The sequence below is a fragment of the Sciurus vulgaris genome (genome assembly GCF_902686455.1).
Source record: "Sciurus vulgaris genome assembly, chromosome: 1".
Classification (NCBI taxonomy): domain Eukaryota; kingdom Metazoa; phylum Chordata; class Mammalia; order Rodentia; family Sciuridae; genus Sciurus; species Sciurus vulgaris.
Window position 1 is genome coordinate 175,703,666 of NC_136461.1, and position 17,434 is coordinate 175,721,099.

A 17,434-nucleotide genomic window follows, 5' to 3' on the forward strand; every position below is an offset into this window, starting at 1 on the left:
AAGAAGCACAAGGGTAATATCTTGGCAGCCAGAGGTACCCCAAGGACAGACGCCCACCATTGCCCATTGTGGATAGGAAAGTGGACTCACTGATACCCACGCTTGCTTTCCAGCCCCAAGTCTCTGATTTTATGAATGTTCCAAATCCTTCTGCCATGCCCACTCTTCTTTCTGAGTGCCTAACTTTTCTGATCCTTCATCCTTGTTTTGTACTTACGGGAAAGTTCCGGATGAAACCTAAGCATGTTTTCTGCTTCAGTTAGGTACCACCTAGGTGAGTGTGAGAAGACTTTGTCTTCAAACTCACGAAAAGGTCAATGTCAACAACTCCTGTCAATGCTGTATTGTCCTCGGGCAGGGGCAGGCTGGGTGAGAAAGGAAACTGGCTGGGAGTTTGCAGCATGACTTCCAGAAGAAGATGAATCGCTCAGTGTCTCATTTCACTCATGTATAAAACAATGTAGGTGAAATTGGCTGTCGGCCCAAGAAAGGTGACCCAAATAGGCACACAGTGACAGAATGTCAGCACAGCCTTGAGACTCTTCCAGGGGATCAGGGCCTCCCAGGGAAGGAAGCAGACCTTGCCACGGTCTCTGCCAGAAGTGCAGAGAAAGTGGGTATGTGAGGCCCATGGCCCTGCACTGGGCATTCCCATGTGCTCTCAGTCCTGTATGAACATCCTTGGCTGCCTAAGCACGGTTGTCCCTGCCCCTTTAAATCTGCAGATTTAAAGTTCCCTTCCCAGGAACTCCGCCTCTGGCCTTGTGTAGGTCTGTCTACACCTGACTTCCTGTCCAACTCCTACTCACTGCAGCCAGTGCCTGCTCTTTCTCTTCGTGCCCATTCTCTCGGAAGCGAGACAGGCAGGAGGCAGTCTGTGACGGCACACTTCTAGAAGGGAGCAGAATCCTTAGCACGTCATTGACATTCTCTGGGCCTCCATTCCTGCCTTCAAGACAGACATTTCCAAACCTCTCTGCTGCACCAAGCAAGCATCATGCCGAGGGTGGGATGCAAGGGGATCCAGTGCTCTGGGAGGGTGGCAAGGGAGCCACACCGTCTGACAGTGTGAGCCAGGGAGGCAGGGCCACCTCAGGGTCACTGGGAAGACACTGTGATCATGTCGCTGGAAGTATCTTGTCAGTGTTAGAGCAAGCTCTGAATGTGGTGTCAACGTCAACACCCTTTTCGTTGTCGTGCAGTGTGATAAGTGGTGCTAGTGGGGGAATGTGTTAAGTGTTACGTGTCAGTAGGGACCTTCTGAAGAAAATGCCTAAGCTGGAAGGGACAGCTCTGAGGTAAGCCCGTGAGATAGCTGATTTGGGCTCAAGTTGATCTTTTGGTCCAGTTCATTCCATACCTCTCATTGGCCATGGACAGGAGCTCTTTCTTGTCTAAGTGTGTGTGTACACGTGTGTACGTGTGCATGTTGTTCCAGATGTTCAAGTTTAAGCTCACATATGCTCTGATAGATGACATTAAAGGATATTTTATAATCATTATTGTAGCAAAATTTGTTTTATTTCTTTAATGTCTATTTTAAGTGACTGTTACTTGGCTGCTGCAATTGTATGAGATCTGGGTTAGTCAATAAGTAATAAAGCATAGTTCCCAATGGTTTTCTTCAAACTAATGAAGAGCTTTTAAAGAAAGCCATAATAGTTAAATCTAGTTCATGAGGAAGGCTGAGAGGGTTTTTTAAAATCTGCAGAGCCTAAGGCACTTCTTTAAGACATTATTGATTTTGTAATAAAGAGGCTGCAAAAAACTAAAATAGGATGGTGGTTCAAAAAAAGATTTTTGAATAAAGCAAGCAGAAGGTGTCCCTCAGCCTGGCACAGTGGCGCACATTGTAATCCCAGCTACTCAGGAGGCAGGCAGAAGGATCACAAGTGTGAGGCCAACCTCGATAAATTAAGATCTTGTCTCAAAAAATAAAAAGAACCGGGGAATATAGCCAGTGATAGAGCTCTCCTGGGTTCAATCTGCAGTGCCACGAAAAATAAAAAGTCTCCCTCTCACAGGGAATGATTCGTAATTTCCATACTGTAGACTTCTTTTCAGGAGCAGTTATGTTTTACTTTCAAATTCCTATTGATGACATCCGCCCAGGATTCTTTGTAGGTTTCAGGACTGGGATCCCATTCAGTGTCACAGGAATTTTTGGTTTGTGTGGTCAAAGGACACAAACTCGCAACCTCAGCCTTTGTGTGGACCACAGAACAAATGTGGGTATGTTATATGTTTATGTACTTATGTTTCAAATTTTAACATTTTGCCCACATTTAATAATAAGGAAATTAAAAAAAAAAAATCCAGGTCACTGGACTATTTTGGTAATTAAAGATTCTGGCCAGAGTGTTTTTAAGGAGAGTGGTCTTCATGGCACTCATTGGTACTGGCTGCTCTATATTGCTTTTTTTAGACTTCTTTGTTCTAGAAGTTTTCCTGCCTGGCTCTGTTGGACATTTGAGTCTTCGTGCTCAACCACATCACCTCCAGACAGTTGGTATACAGCTTGGGTCTTCACTGGTTTTCAGTGTTGGGAGAGGTTCAGAGGAAAGGGGTGAGGTACCCCACCAGCAGGCAGTCCCTGGTTCCCTTGATGGTGCACACAGCGAGTGACAGCAGACCAGAGGCAGACTTATGTCACCGTGGTTCAAGGGAGATGCCATAACATCCTTTTGAATGCCTACCAAAGTCGTAAATGTTGACCTCTGAAGGTGTTTTGAAAAACACCAGAAGTAAAATCGATCCACATGTGAAGACATATCCACAGGCTGGAAGATATTCGAGTTTTGTTGTCGTCATTGTTTTTCTTTGCTCGAGGTTTTGTAAACCAATTTGAGCAGGCAGTGTCAGAAGAGATGCTACCCGTGGACTTAGAGCGGCAACAGTATCGCTTGAGAAAACTGCATTTTCCCAAGTTGAGCACCTGAAGGAGAGCTTTTATTTGGATATTCTCAGTTTGATGACTTTATTTAAAAAAAAGAAAAAGTCCACCATTTGATATTCTTGCCACATATGTACAGTCAAGACCTGGTGATAAGGTCATAGAGTTTTCCAGGGCACACTTCCACTTCTTTCTTTTGTGACTGACTTACAAGTTTTCTCTCTCCTCTCGCACAAACGGAAGAAAGGAGAGTGTATGAAATGTTAATCATTCAGGGTAATTTAATTGTATGAACAGTATCTGGCCAGGGAAGGTGTCAGAAGTATTAGTCACAGTGAGGTTTGGGGATTATTCCCAGACTTCCAGGGTGTCAACTGCAGCCAGATTCTGGCAGAATTGCTATTGCAGGGTTCTTCCACCCAGAACCGGTTTTGCTGGTTGCTCCAGCGTCTTTCTGCAGGATGACACAAGCAGCCAACTTACTCTCCCACAGGCCCTGCTTCCCCCTTGGAATCTGTGCAGTCTGGAAGTCTAGGTACCGTGAATGGTGTCACTGCTCTCTAGGTGGGTGTGGCTCTGAGTGTCCACGCTTAACAGCCTGGAAACTGGCCGGGAATGGTCCAGGGCAATGCAGCAGAAAGAGCATCTGAAATGGGGTTCAATGCCCCAAGTCGAGTCCTGGCACTGGAGTAGCTGCCATTTGACCTCCTGTCTCCCGGCTTCAGTTTGCTGAGCCATAAAGTGGTAGGAAGCAGGAAGGAGGACCCTTCCATGTGATTCTAATGGGAGGACTTCTGTGCTTCCTTCTTTCACGTGACTCCCATTTACAAGGATGTTTTCATTTTACTTTCTCCCCTTAGTCAAACACAAGTACCCAAAAACTAGCTTTGGCAATCACCTATCCTCACGATGATGAAGACACAAGACCCCACTGAGTTATTGGTGAGCAGCCAGCTCAGAGTCCTGGGAGCGAGCACTGCCTTTCTCCAGCAATGATGTCATCCCCCGAGCAGGAGCGAAGTCAGCCCTGATCATGGGCTTCCCTTTCTCCCAGGTTTCTAAGGAGAGTCTTGAAACCAGGCCCCTATTTTCATCCAATGCTATTTTCTCTGGTCACAATGATTTCAAGATTAACCCAACCCAGTGTGCTATCAGATCCTCTCCCATGGGACACAGGAGGAAGACACAAGCATTCAGGTGCTACTCGGTGCCTTGGACCAACCTGGAGGGCTAAGTTTCCTTTTGGTGTCTTTTCACCCATGCACTGTACTAATTTCCCCCCATTTCTAGGCTTTGGCCTTCCCATAGTTTATAAATTCCTTAGCATGAAGGAAGCTTCTTTCCATGGCTCTTTTTTTGATTGTTCTGCATCTAACCATTTTGGAATGGTCTCGATTCAGTGAAAATCTTTCTCTCCCCTCTCTACCATCCCCACTACATAATCAAGAAGACAAACCAACTACCACGCCCTCTTGCTACACCTGTGCCTTTGTGAGAAACTGGTCAGATGAGTAGATGGTAAGAAACTGTCTCTGTGGGTCACTCTTTGCTGCTTTCTAGTCCAGCACCTTTGCTTGCAGGAGCAGAGTGCCTCCTGTGTGGTGAGGTCTACCCTGCTCTCTGTCCACCCTTCCTGCTGAGCTGCAGGGCAGTTGGCTTGCCCTGGCCTCCATTTTGTTAGATCATTGGAGAACATTCTTTCTGTATTTGGGAGCTGGTAGAGAACCTTTCAGACAAGAAATTATTGTCATTCTATAGAGGGTCAAAGACATAAAAAAGGCATATGTTTTCTTCTCTGTTAACAAATTTTTGTGGCAAGATTGGGGTTGGGCAGGTTGAGACTTGGTTGGGGTGGAGAGTAGAGCAGAGAGGCTAAGAGTTGTCACATATAGTATTCCTGTCACCTCAGATTCCGATTCCTTTCTATAAGGACCTTTGATATCCCAGACCCTACAAGATTAGGCAAAAGTAAAGATGGCTCCTTCTAAATCCAGAGCCCATGCTGTTACCAGCCCAACAGAAGAAAATTTGATTTTTTTTTTTTTTTAGATCAAAGCATACTATAATTTTCCTCCTCCAAGAAATCTCTAGGTTACAATTTCTTTTGGTTCAAAAAGAAAGAAAATAAATGGTCAGTCTCATTTCATGGACAAAGCAGTTCAATCAGGCCATCCTGCTTTGCTATTTGCCTTGTGCTCACACCCTACTACCCCAGGCCCAGCAGAGATGGCTTGCTGGTCCGATACTTCCAACACCCAGGATTCTCCCTACCTGTGTTTGTTGACCAGGTATGTTCCCTGTTCAAATCATACAAGTCATTGACCATAATGGACATGGAAGTGAGGACTATTTGAGAAGCCTTACCCTCTTTAGCAGGGTGAATGTGTGTGTGTGTGTGTGTGTGTGTGTGTGTGTGTGTGTGTGTGTGGTATTGATTGACTATGGAACTCCTTAAAGAAGATAGTGAAATTGATTTAATGCCCCCACAGCACTCTGGACTTAAGCCTGCACATGATGTGGCCTGAGTCATGGTGACTACACAGTGACAGCTTCTTATTGTGAGATGCAACTGGAGCTGTCATACAGGGTGACTTCCTCTTTCCATGTAAAGTCCAGGTGTCTTTCTTTTCTCACTGTAGGAGTTGACCCTTTCTTTCCCAGTATTGTCTTCTCAAAGTACTGCTGGTGGGCAGCAAGACAGCCTTAGCTTTTTGCTCCATGTTCTGCTATTGGCCAGGAAAAACAGTCTCCCTTGCTCATAATCCCAATTTTTCTGGCTTAGAGACAGGATGGTGAAAATAGCAGGACTATGATCATAGCCTCTAAAAAGGTGGTAAATAAAAGAAAACATGAGCATTCTAACTTTATACACTGCAAATTATTCAGTCTCTTTCAGTGAAAATAATATTATGCTAATTAAAAGGCTGGCTTGAAATTCAGTATCCATTATGTTGTTAAAAATTTGCTATTTCTCTTCCTTCCTACTTTTTTTCTGGGTCTGTTTTTTTTTCCAGCATTTTTTTTTTTTTTTTTTGGTCTAAAATGTTTAATTGATTTTTATTGTGCCCCCACTAAATGCCCATCACAACACTTCAGAATATTTTTGGTAGTTTTGATGAATCATGCTTCCCAAAGGGATGCTCTGAAATGGACAATATTCTTTTTCTATTGAACTTTGTTGCAGGACACCAGGGGAGAAGAGAAGTTGTATAAATATGGATTTTTAGCCTATAAGAGAAAACCAAGAAATTGCCCAACGGAGATTATATGCCTGAGGAACCCATTGCTTCATGATCTTGCTTAACCCCTACAACCCACAGTGATCTGATGCCTTTACCTGTCAAGTTCTATTTCTGCTTACGAGACAGTCCAGGATGAAATAGGGTTCATAGATACTAACAATCAAGAAAAAGTTATATCCCAATTGATTGCCTAAGTTGACCCAATTTTTAACAGATCACTTAATAGAAGGCTGAAGAATATTATAGGCCATATTCCATGATCTTCAAAAGTAAAGATAGGGTTGGGGGAAGCTCCTGGGAGGAGTCCTGAAAGATTGAGTTACACACTGCAGAGCAGGGCAAATGGCAGTTTTATGTGTTTGCTGGGGCGTGGTGTGGGTGAAGGAAACTTTAAAAGGGAAAGGTAAACATTTGCTGGAGTCTTTGGTATTGAACTTAAACAAAGCCATGCCTTTGTTCCAGTTTTATAAGGTAATGGATGGCAGGAAAAACTATAAAGCTGGAGTTAATTCATTTATAAAAGGAATAATCTTTGGAAGGCATCTCACTGAAGATATCAATGATTCGATCTTTTATTAGAATGTGGAGTATCCATGGTTCCTGGCCTGAATTCTACTCAGGGCTCTGTAACTAACAGGTATGAACTGCTGTATTGTGCAGAAAATTAGACTATAGACTTGGGTTTCATAAAATGATGGTGTGTGCTTGTGTGCACAATGACTAATATTTGTTTAGTAATTACTATGCACCAGGCACTCTGCCAGGCACTTTATGAACATTATGCAATATTCATGCTTTTAAGTAGGTAGGATATTTCATTTAACTAATGAGGAATTTAAAGTCCAGAGAGTTTAGCTATCTTACCTAATGTAGTGCAGCTAATGTATAATAGAGCTGGAATTCCAACCCTGGGCCCTCTGGTTCTGAAGGATGAGCTCTTCCCACCATGCTTTCTGAAGTTGGGAAAATCTAGCCATGCTATCTCTTTCATTATCTCTGACAAGGGTACACTCATTCCTTGGAAGCAAACATGAGGAACTAGCCCAGGGCAGGGGGATTTGTGGACAAGCAAGCCTGGTAGAGTCCCTGCTCTCAGACCATGTTAAGTCCAGGCCCAGAATTGAGACATGGATGTAAGTAACTGTAATGTGAGGTAGAAAGGGACAATGACTGATGGAGAGAAAATGCTAGAAGAGTTCTAGAGACATAAGTTCAATTTATTTTAAATTTTTTTGTCTAGTTTTTTATTAAAAAAAGAAACCTATAGCAAATGCAGTTAACATCCTATATGCTTCATCTAGATCAACACATTGTTAATATTTTGCCAGATTTGCTTTCTCTCCCCCTCCCCATTGCATCACTTCATCAGCATATAGAGAGGTCCCCTTTCTGTGGGATCAGGAAACACATGAGGAAGGCTGCATCATGTAATTGAAGTATGTGGAAGTTGGAAGGAGGAACATGCCTGGGAGACTGGGGTAGCCAAAGATGCAGAGGCTGGAAAGCACATGAAGAGCAGGGGATCATGGAGCTCAGGAGGGAAGTTAGACTTGATTGTTAAGAGGGGTTATAGAAATCAGGACAAATGAGAAAGGATGAGACTGGTGGAGAGAATTGGAATGTGAGCAAAAGAGGTTCACAAACCAGGCTTCAGATGTTCTATATTTAGAGAAAGTGGAGGACAAGGAACCAGAGAAGGAAGGGTGGTGAGTAAAGAGAGTTGGGGGAAAAAAGAGAAGGGCTGGAAGAGGAGATGGCTGAGGAAGTCAAATGCTGCAGGGTGGGATTTTTCAAAGTGTGGTTCTCAAAAAGCAGCATCGGCAACTTGGTAAATTGTTAGAAATGCAAAAGCTAGGGTCTCCCAGCCAGGCCTGCTGAGTTGGAAACTTTGTGGGCTCACCTGTAACATGGATGTTGGGTGCTGTGGCTGCACCTGTCTGCCCTTCCTGGCCTCAGGGATAGACACTTAGGCTCAGCAGCATATGGTTTGATTGCAGCGTAATTCCTGCACAGTTCCCTCCTGCCCTTTCAGGCCCGTTCTTATCCTCCCAAATTGAAACCCTACTTCCCCATTGTCTGGTTCCTTTGCTGTTTTCAGAGCCAGCATGTATTTTCATTCCCTCTGTATCTCTCCTATCTTAAGACTCTTGCAAGAAGTCTTCCCTTGCTACCTTATTGAATTCTTCCTTCTCTTCAAGTCCTTACAGCAACTGTAGTCCAGATCATCTTACTTAATAGCTAATTATATACATTCCACATCAGTGGCTAGAACAGTAAGTGAACAGAGCTCTTTTCCTTGAGGGCAGGACCTTTTTATGTGTACCTGTAGCTTAATTTGGAAGCCAACAGATAGCAATTTCTTGGGGAAAAAACTCTATAATTCCAGGCATTAACAAATACGTGCCTTTCTTAGTCTTTGACCAGAAAGATTTTTAAAAATGCAAAATGCAATTGTTTAAAGAGGCATATAAACACATTACATAAAATCATGGGTGTTGTGATTTTTTTTTTTTATAAATCTCAAATTGCTTTCCAAATCAATCAAAGGTAAACCCACTTATTTTAATGGAAAGTCCTCAGAAAAATCTTGGGAGCTAATAATCAAGTTAATATATCAATTTCAGAGCTCACTGATTTGTATTTATTTTAATAAATCTTTCTATACACATAGTACACAACTGAGATTTATTGAGACCTCATTTTTCTGGGTAGGAACTGCAAAATAAGAATTGGTATTCATATGTAATAAATGATTTTATTAAAAAATGTCCAGTGTCATGAGACTGCCACTCTTTTTAGGAAATATCTTGGTACATTCAGAAATAATCCATCTGAATCAATCTTTGAGTCCAAGGCAAAAATAAAATTGTATCTATTATCCACTTGAATACATCTGATTTAATTGTTCTAAGAAATGTACTATTAGAATTATAGGAAAACAAGTAACTGAGGTTTTGATAATATTATATGAACATATCTGCAGCATTAATAACTTGGGTGACAGATCAATTATTTATGACATTTGTCTGCTCTTTACATAATCAGTATTCCCATTGAAGTTGAAAAGAACTCTCTGTGCTTGACATTTGGATGAACATTTGGCAAGTGAAATCATGCCTTTTTCTTAGGCCTCTCTAACACAAGTGCTTTGTAGATAAATGTCCAAGAAATCAGCTCTCACATTTGCCCACTCTGCATGGAGCTGGGACATGGTTGGGTTTGCAAAATAAAACAATTTAATGCTCATCTGTTCCCAGGCAAGGTTTTAGTTAATGTCCCTCAGTGCTTTCCCAACCTCCAGCCCTAGCCCTTCAGTTAAAGTTCAACCATTTGGGTTTTGCATGCAGCATAGCGAGACTGTGACTGATGCCATCAGGACCTGAAACTGCACTTTCACTGCCAGGAGCCAGGCAAGAGGACTGCAGTGCCAACCCCCTTATAAAATCCCTGCCTGTTAGGCTAATACCAGATGCTGCCAACACAATGTAGCAGAGAAGGCAGAGTCTCATGTTGTTTACTTGTTAGGAAATCAGGATGCCTTGAGTCAAAGAGAGCCCATTAGGCCTTAAACCAAGGACTTTTCTCTATTAAGAGAAACTATTTCAAGTGTCTCCCCGTGGAGTCTAGTCTGTGGTAGCTCATGTGACCTTTAAAGACCATCTCTACTACATAACTGATTTTTATAGGCCCTCTAAGGAGGATTTAGTCTATTTATTGTAGTATATTGCCAATAACCATCTTTGATTTCAGTGACTTTGTCTACTTAAGTGGCCCTTGTAAACAGTCATGATCCATCACTTTAGCTCTCTTAGTTGAGACTTGGAGCCGATAAAACCACAATGAATATTTCTTGCTGCCTGACAGAGTATATCTCCACCGTGAGTGATGCATCATTAAATCAGGGAGCCAACCATGAAATCTATTAGCTTGGGAAATAGTCCTCAGAACACTTTCTCTTCTGGCTTCTGTAGAACTAGGCAGGCTTTTTAAGGGAACACACACACACACACACACACACACACACACACACACACACACACACAGAGTCTGAGTTGCTGCTGAGCTCTGGGAGGCACTTTCTGGATTGAGGGCCCTGTGAATTACAGCCACAGAGTCAAGGACGACTGCATAGCTCAGAAGAGTGAACATTTGATTTGCTAACATAAAACAGTGTTTATGCATTCTGGCCAAGATAACCCTGTATTGTCAGTAATAACAATAAAAGAAGGCAAGTGTTCCTGGAAAAGGACTTTTATGTCTATATATTTTTACCAAAGGATCAGTGTTCAATGAAACTGTTGTCATCTTTAGAGCACTGTCCCATTTCTGTCTCACATCTCATTTCTGACTTCTAGGATTGCAGGAATCATGCCTAACACATCTGTGCCGGCAATCTTTGGAACTTGGAAGGCATTTTCAAATGTTTGTTGCATGAATGAATCAAATAAAAATTCTCTGCCTTTAAGGAGTCTCTGGGAGCTCTAGGTAGTGTTTTCTGTCTTTGTGACCATCGTGGGCAAAATGCTTTTACGCTGGAGTGTCAATAGGAACGTCCGATCTGGCACATTCTTTCTTAGGAGTCCTTGTCACTCAAGTCCCCTGCATCACCTGACATTGGCCTCTGTGATTGCTCTCGTTTTCTTTCCCATTCCTCAGTATTTACGAGACCTCTGCTCAGAGCCCAGCATCTATGTGGTTTGTATTTCACTAGTATCTCCCAGGACCAGGGCTCTGCTCTACATTTTTGGAACCTCTGGACATATGTCTCATTAGGACAGTCTTGACCACTGTGTGTTGATCATTACTGGATTTCTTATCTCTCTTCTCATTAGACTCTCAGCTGTATGAGGCAGGGTTGACTTTCCTTTTTATTCCTGACATCTAATGCTGTTTGGCCAATAATGGGTGTTGTGGTTTAGATGTAAAGTGTCCCCCAAAAACTCAGGTATGAGACAGTACAATAAGGTTCAGAGGAGAAATGATAGGATTGTTAAGAGTCTTAATCAAATCAGTGATTTAATCCCCTGATTAACTTAGTGGTAACTGAAGTGGTAGGGTGTGGCTGGAGGAGATGGAATTGGGGTGTGGCTTTGGGGCACATATATCTGATTCTGGCAATTGAAGGCTTCTCTCTGCTTCCTGATCACCATGTGAGCTGTTTCCTCTGCCACACTCTTCTGCCATGACGTCTGCCTCACCTCTAGCCCCAAGGAATGGAGCCAGCCTTCCTTGAACTAAGACCTCTGAAACCATGAGCCCTTAAATAAAATTTTTCTCCTCCGCAATTGTGCTGGTTGCGTCCTTTAGTCACAGGAATGAAAGAGCTGACTAAATGGACTTCCATGGATATTTACAGACCGAATGAGTGAGCAAATGAATTAAAGAAGTGAATGAATGAAATGAGCGTATCATCCATAGTTTTTATTGTGTATAAAGTATGCAGCATGCTGTAATTTATGTATTTATTGGTACCAGGGATTGAACTCAGAATCGCTTAACCACTGAACTACTGAGCCACACCCCTGGTTCTTTTTTTATTCATAGATTTTAAAATTTTTTAAAATTTGTCCTTTTTAGATATACATGACAATAGAGTGTATTTTGACATATTCTGCATACATGGAGTATAACTTATTCTAATTAGGATCCCATTCTTGTGGTTATACATGATGTGGAGTTTCACTGTTTATATATTCATATATAAGCATAGGAAAGTTATGTCCAATTTGTTCTACTGACTTTCCTACTCCCATCCCTTGACCCTTCCCTTCATTCCCTTTTGCTTAGTCCAATGAACTATTCTCTGCCCATCTCTTATTGTGCGTTGGCATCCACATATCAGAGAGAGCATTCAACCTTTGGTTTTTGGGGATTGGCTTATTTCACTTAGCATGTAGTCTCCAGTGCAGCACGATGTTATGGGATACAAATAGTTAGTAAAAGTGAAGCAATTAATGTATCTATCAGTTCATATAGTTACCCTTCTTTTGTGTTTTTGTGGCCAGAGCAGTTCAAATTTACTTACTTAGCCAGAATCCCGCATGCAGTACAACCTCATGACTTCATAGTCTTCTGGATCTCCAACCTTGGTCACGCAGTCAGGTCATCTTTATTCATTTGTTTTTAGATGGAGGCTGGAAATGTGAGAGCCTATGGCCATGGCTATTGCAATTAGTGTGTCTTTAAGACCTGTCAGCTGGACTTGTCACTACTGAACCAGCTCTCACTGATACATTTCTCATTGCCAAGTGATAAGCTCAAAAACAAAGGAAAATGATGTTTATGGAGATACAGCACTAAAAATTAGGTGCCTGGTGACAAAAATTATCAAATGGTCATAGCAGAGGACTTGAAATGAATCAAATCAGGCCTCAAAGTTACATAAAAAATTCAAAAGGCCTGTGACTCTTCACTTCTTTCTGGTTTCTCTGTGACACACAAGACTTTTTGACTAGGTTTGAAGGTAAATAAAAAGCTAAGGGGACCAAATAAAATAAAGATTAAATAATACATCTGATGAGATGGTTTTCAGAATACAAAATTATACAATTTGAAAGCAATGAGTGCTTCAAACTTTTTTTAAAAATAAAAGTAAGCTGGGTGTGGTGGGGCAAGTCTGTAATCCCAGTGGCTTGGGAGGCTGAGGCAGGAGGATCTTGAGTTCAAAGCCAGCCTCAGCAACTTACTGAAGCCTAAGCAACTCGGCAAGACCCTGTTTCTAAACAAAAAACAAAAAGGGCTGGGGATGTGGCTCAGTGGTTCAGCACCCCTGACTTCAACCCCTGGTACCAATAATAATAATAATAATAATAATAATAACAACAACAACAACAACATGTCATTAAATGAGAATAGTACAAAGAAAATAGCCTAGTATGCCTGGTTCTTCTCATAGACTGCCTCTTAATTGTCTATGTAGTTCCCACTTAGTGTGAATGCTATTATTTATAGCTCAATTTGGTGATAAATCACCTTAAGTGATTTCTATTGACAGCTACCCACTATGTAAAGTGAAGGTAAATTCAGTGCCTTTGAATCTCTCTCTCTCTCTCTCTCTGTTCCTTCCAACATTTCATAACAAAACTACTTTTAGTTCTTTCATTAGTCATTGCTGTAAGCTTTAGTACCTTACCCCTTTTATGGATTCACATAATTTCTGTTGTATATCTTGACATGCCATTCCTATAAGATGGGGTTGTTCACACCATTATACTTTCTCCCACCTAACATGTAGAGTATTAGTATTTACCTTCTGTCCTGCAGGGAGAGATCTCAATGATGGTTCAAAGGGAAAATTGAAAGGTGAAGACACAGTGGCTTTCATGGGTCTCTTGGCTGGTTAATGCTAGATCTGGGGCTTAAACTTGGAATCTTTGACTCCCGACCTAGTGGACTTTCTGCAGATCAACTCTGCTTCATTCATCAACTGCTCATTGAATGCCTTTTCTCCTCCAGGTACTGTACTAGGTGCCAGCAGTACAAAAACAAAAATAAATGATTTTGCATCTGACGCTCCATAGTCATGTAAGACAGACAGACACAACACAGATAACTAGGTTCCAGTGCAAGAATGTACAAAGGAAGATGATATCTAAATTTATTTATTTTTTATCCCACAGGTCAGAGATTAGAGAAACCAATATATTAGAAGTGACAACCTGAATATATTGAGAAGACAGTATTTACTCACTTATGCATGTTTAAGAAAATAAGACTTTGCTGATGTTTCAGGAAACTAATTTAAATGGTCTCTTTCAATCAGATATGAAAGGAAAAGTGTTTAGAATTTTATGATTTTAAATTATATAAGTATATATATATATATATGTTTTATGCATTCAATGGGTTTTTATGTGAGTGTCACAATATTTTTTGTTTGCCTTATACATTTGTTCATTATTTTCCCCTCGAGTTTAAGGTTGATGCCTAGTTTTAGAGATCCTTTGTATGGTGACTTATAAACTTTCTCCTTTCTTTTTCCCAGATTTTCATCACTGTGAATTGCCTGAGTACAGATTTCTCCTCCCAGAAAGGAGTGAAAGGACTTCCTTTGATGATTCAGATTGATACATACAGTTATAATAATCGGAGCAATAAACCCATTCACAGAGCTTATTGCCAGATCAAGGTCTTCTGCGACAAAGTGAGTAAAGATGACAGTTTGTCATAAAGGTATCATTGTTATTAGATATTGCTTTTAGTGACATGTCCCCCCTTGTCCTCTTCTCTTGTCTAGTAGTGTCAAAATGACCACTTCATCGATCACCATGGGCGTGGTGGTCATCTTTTATTCTTAGTTCCCATGAGATGGCGGGAAGTCACTAGTCAACTGTTTTTTAAAATTTGTTTAGTTATACAGCTGATTTAATCATTGATTGACATTGCAGCCTCTTGGTCAACTCAGGCTGCTAGAACAAAAAAACCACAAACTGAGTGATTTGAACAACAGAAATGTATTTCTCACAGTTCAGGAGGCGAGAAAGTCCAGGATTGAGGTGCTGAACGGTTCAGTTCCTGGTGAATGTCCTCTCCTGCTTACAGATGTCATCTTCCTTCTTTGTTGTCACATGATGGAGAAAGAAAGACTGCTTGTGTGTCTGCTTTTATAAGGACACTAATTGCATCATCAGAGCCCCATCCTTACCACCTCATCTAAACCGAAGGCCCCATTTCCAGACATCATCACATTGCGGGCAGAGCTTCAGAATATGACAGGAGAGGAGACAAACATTTGGCCTAAAACATACTCTGTCCTATGATCTCATTCAATTAGATAACTGAAATAATAGATCAATAGTTTCTATTGCATGCAGATGCTATCTCAGAACATATCAATGTAACTTTATGGGTTAAAAGGGCCTTCTGTGGGTCTTTTTAGAATGAAAACCATACCCATAAAGTGAGTTCTTCAGTACACATGCACTCAGTAAGCATGTGTTTTGAATCTCTCTGAATCTTACCATAAAAATAGCAGAGCAGTTAGAATAGCAAGTTTAAAATCCCTTGGTTAAGTGACAAGAGATCCTCACAAATCCAAATATGAGTGGCATTGTGCATCAGTAATGTTAAGATGGTGTGATGTCAGCATCTGAGGGGGAAAGTCACGGGACAACTTGATGGCCACAGAGCAGGAAACCCTCCAGTACTCCCAAGGTACTCTCTGGAAAGTACAGAAGTGGGCATTCTGAGCGAGTGCATGGGACTGGGGTGGAGGGAACAGATTCTGTGGACTCCGGTTTACTGTTGAGTGCAAAGGACTAAACATTGAAGTGTTTTGTTCTTTATGAAAAGTGATAAACTGAAGTTTTTTTTTTTTTAGAACAAAACCTTGTTCTGGGGAAAACTGCTGACAGTAGAATTAAATTGAGTTTGGGTGAAAAGGAAAGGGAAAGTTGAAATAAAAGTGAAGATAAAGATGTGAAGGGAGACAGAGTAGGCAGATCTTAGAAAATACAAGAAAATACAAGGCAGATCTTAGAATACACCAGAAGAGAGAGCATGAGACCAGTTAGGCTGGAAGAAGTATGCTGGCCCATATATTTCACTTAAAAATGGCTAATATTAAACTGTCAAATCTTCAAAAAAGAGATCAAGTCAAAGCTAGCCTCAGCAAAAGCGAGGCGCTAAGCAACTCAGTGAGACTCTGTCTCTAAACAAAATATTAAATAGGGCTGGGGATGTGGCTCAGTGGTAGAGTGCCCCTGAATTCAAGCCCCGGTACCCCACAACACTAAAAAAAAAGGGGGGGGGATGAGATTAAGATCAGACTTTCCTGTGGACAATGAATGCAGTTGCAAAGACATCGCCAAAAAACCAGTGAACACTACAGGCCAGTGTACCAGTTGAGATAAACGCCATTAAGAAAACAACAGAAGTTAAGAAGATAACATAAATCACAATTTGAAAGATGCACACACAAGATGTTTGGAGAAAAGATGATTTGAAAAGATATGTGTTAGAATTCAGGAAAGAAACAAAAGAAAAAAATATTTCAGAAGACAGCACTGAAGGCAACAGAAGGATGAATAAATATGACAGATAATGTCTTAAAGAACATAAGTTGGAAAGTAGTACAGTTTTTAAAATTGGGAAAAAAAGAAAAAGAACTATGAGAGAAAATAATAAATATAAAAAAGAAGTAAAGAAGATCTCTCTCTCTCTCTCTCTCTCTCTCTCTCTCTCTCTCTCTCTCTCCATACATTTCTAATATGTGGATATATATTAGAAACTTTTGAGCAAAAGACAAAACAATGATATAGAACAAATACTTGAAATGGAAAGTATACATCTTTAAGTGGTCTACCTTATAGTTAACAAAATTGAACCAGGATAACTAATACCAAGTAGTTGAGCTATTGGCTTTCAGAAACAGCGAAAATATTCTTTGGAGAGCTAAGTAAGATAATTTGTCACTAATGGGAAAACATTGATCATCCTACTTCAACAGCAATGCCGTGTCAGAAGACCATGATGTTTAATCAGGTAAAGAAAGCATAACCAAGAATTTTATATCCAGCCAAATTAACTTTCAAGTATGACTGTAGGCACAAGAAACCAAAAAAAAAAAAAAAAAAAAGCAGCAACAACCCCCGCCCCCCAAATTCAGTGAATGCTCCCTCTTGAAAAACTTAGTAGAGAATAAACTGTAGACAGTGACCGCAGCAGCATTGCTGGAAGTGCTGATGGTGAGCATTAAGAACATATTTCCCTATAGATCTAATTCTACGTGGTGGAAGAGGCAGTGTGGGCTGACAATGTTGATATAGAACAATTATCAAAAAATTGGGGAGGAGGAGGAGACTATATGAAGAATAAAGAAGGTGACTAACTGCTTTTAGGTATTGAGTGTGAGTCAAAGGACACTACTTCAGATTAGATGCTGGGGAAAGAGAAAGAGGAAAATGAGCTAGTAGCCAGGTCAGTACTGGCCATTGCACTGAAATCAAGAGCTGCAGTCCCACATGTTAAAGGTCTATAGTGCCATTAAAATGCCTGAAAGTCAGGGTTTAGCAATGAAAGGGTATATATAGGGAGAAGCGGACTCCATGAGCTGAGAACAGTGACAGCAGAAGGTAGAGATGATCAAGAGAAGGGGACACAGTAGCTTGAGCTGCACAGCGGTATAGGGACATGCAACCATAGCCCCAAACTCAATAGCCTTTTACACCATGATGGTTTCAGTTAGTATCAATTACCCAATTCACAGGCAGCACCATGCTCTGAGGGACAGTTGGGTAGCCTCCATGACACAGGCCAATCACAACAATGTAGATCAGAAGTCATAAACCAGTGGGCCAGA

General features: G+C 41.1%; 1 protein-coding gene across 4 annotated transcripts in view; it reads left to right on the forward strand.

Moving 5' to 3' along the window:
- Positions 1-17,434, forward strand: part of GRHL2 (grainyhead like transcription factor 2) — a 143,469-nt gene that overhangs the window by 85,828 nt on the left and 40,207 nt on the right. For all 4 annotated transcript variants that reach the window (XM_079106956.1, XM_079106954.1, XM_079106955.1 and 1 more), the window contains exon 9: positions 14,120-14,278. In XM_079106956.1, the coding sequence (XP_078963082.1) occupies positions 14,120-14,278 (159 nt within the window). The remainder of the gene's footprint in view (positions 1-14,119; positions 14,279-17,434) is intronic.